Source organism: Pteropus vampyrus, unplaced genomic scaffold (assembly GCF_000151845.1).
Source record: "Pteropus vampyrus isolate Shadow unplaced genomic scaffold, Pvam_2.0 Scaffold50, whole genome shotgun sequence".
In the NCBI taxonomy this organism is placed as follows: Eukaryota; Metazoa; Chordata; class Mammalia; order Chiroptera; family Pteropodidae; genus Pteropus; species Pteropus vampyrus.
The window spans coordinates 4,818,014-4,819,670 of NW_011888831.1; the positions used below are offsets into that span (position 1 = coordinate 4,818,014).

The 1,657-nt window shown below is 51.2% G+C and overlaps 1 protein-coding gene across 9 annotated transcripts in view; it reads right to left on the reverse strand.

Annotated features, from left to right (window-relative positions):
- Positions 1-1,657, reverse strand: part of RPH3AL (rabphilin 3A like (without C2 domains)) — a 159,805-nt gene that overhangs the window by 88,554 nt on the left and 69,594 nt on the right. For 8 of the 9 annotated variants that reach the window (XM_023530526.1, XM_023530522.1, XM_023530520.1 and 5 more), the window contains one exon: positions 27-105. The exons of the other annotated variant lie outside the window; for it this stretch is intronic. In XM_023530526.1, the coding sequence (XP_023386294.1) occupies positions 27-105 (79 nt within the window). The remainder of the gene's footprint in view (positions 1-26; positions 106-1,657) is intronic. 9 annotated transcript variants of the gene reach the window in all.

The following is a 1,657-nucleotide window of genomic DNA, read 5'->3' on the forward strand; positions in this document are numbered from 1 at the left end:
GACGAGCTGCCCAGGAAGCCCAGCACCTCCCCACAGAGCAGACACTGGGAGAGGCCATTCCCCAGCACGTTGCGCCTCATGGTCTCCAGCCGCTCCACCAGCCGCCTGAAGCACAGGACACAGAGTCAGATGGAATGTGCTTCCTGTCTCCACCCCAACCACTGTCCAGACACGGCTGCCGCGGGGCCCCAACACTATACAAACCCCATGTGCTGTTTTCTTACCTGGGGTACTGTTCCCTGCCTCACCTCTTTGCCTGGCTAACATAACCATTCATTTCCTCACCGATATTCATTGAGAACCTATGATGTGCCAAACACTGGGATTATTGTAGCAAACAAGCCAGAGACAAACATGGTCCCTACGCTTATGGAACTTAATGCTCAGTAAAATGAGAAAGTCTAGAAACAAGTAAACCAGAAAACCGACTTCAGATGGAGCAGCACTATGAAATAAAATAAGTGGGAGGGGGAGGGAGAGACTGAGGGGACGAGGACATGTTAGATGATCATCAGTGAAGGCCTCTCTGAGAACATTTGAGCCGACAGCTAGAGGATGGAAAGATGCAAGGGGAGGAAGCATTCCAGGCAGAGGGAACAGCAAACGCAAAGGTTCAAGGTAAGAAAGGGCCCGGCACGTTGGAATGCTAAGAAGGCCAGCGTGGCTACTGCCTGGTGAGTGAGCCGGAGCCTGGGATAAAAGGAGGCTGGAGGGGGGAGGAGGGCCCAGATTACAGGGTTTTGTAGGTCACAAAATGGAGTTTGAACTATTCCCGAAGGTCATCGTGAAACTACTGAGAAATTTTAAGAGGAGTGATTTGATCTGAGTGACGTTTTTAAAAGCTCACTCAGGATTACAGGGGGAGTTGAGGTGAGGAAGGCAGCAGAAGGTGGTGGGAGGTCCGGGGAGGGAGACTGGGACAGGCTGCATTTCAGAGGCAACGTCGACGGATCTGGGGTGAATGGAGGTAAGAGAGAACCAAGATGACATAGAGCCTTTTTGTTGAGCAACTGGGCAGATGAAGAAGCTGGAGAAAGAAAGAAAAAGAGCCCGTGTTTGAACCTGAGATGCTGAGTGTCCAGGAGCCTTCCCTGAACCCCACTAAGTCTGGCATAGGTGCCTCTCCTTGGGGTCCCATGGCCCCTTAGACCACTGTGACCCCTGTTTCATGACAACTGGTAATTCAATACTACAATTTCCATGAAACTGGCAGCCACTTCTGTTTTGTTGGTTGCTTTATCTCCAGTGGACACTCAGTGAAAATTCTTGAATGAATGAAGGACAGAGTATGGATACATTATCTCTTCTAATTGTCACAACCCTCATTGAGAAGGAGGCTATTTTCCCCCATTTTAAAGATGAGAAGACTGAGGCTCAGAAGATATGAAGTCACTTGCCAGGGGCACACAATTCCTAAGAGGTGAAGCCCAGGTCCACCCAGGCTCCCCTCTTGTGGAAACCCCATACTTTCCCGAGGCGATCAGGCTTTGCCCAGGGGCTGACAGATAGCAGACTGGGCACTGAGGCTGCCTCTACCCACATGTCCTCTAGCAAGCACTCCTGACTTCCACAGGTGTCATCGTCCCTTACCCCAGGGACCTGCAGAGCCTTGGGAGCAAACCCAGTTTCAGCCCTGGCCTGACCTACTTGTTTTTGG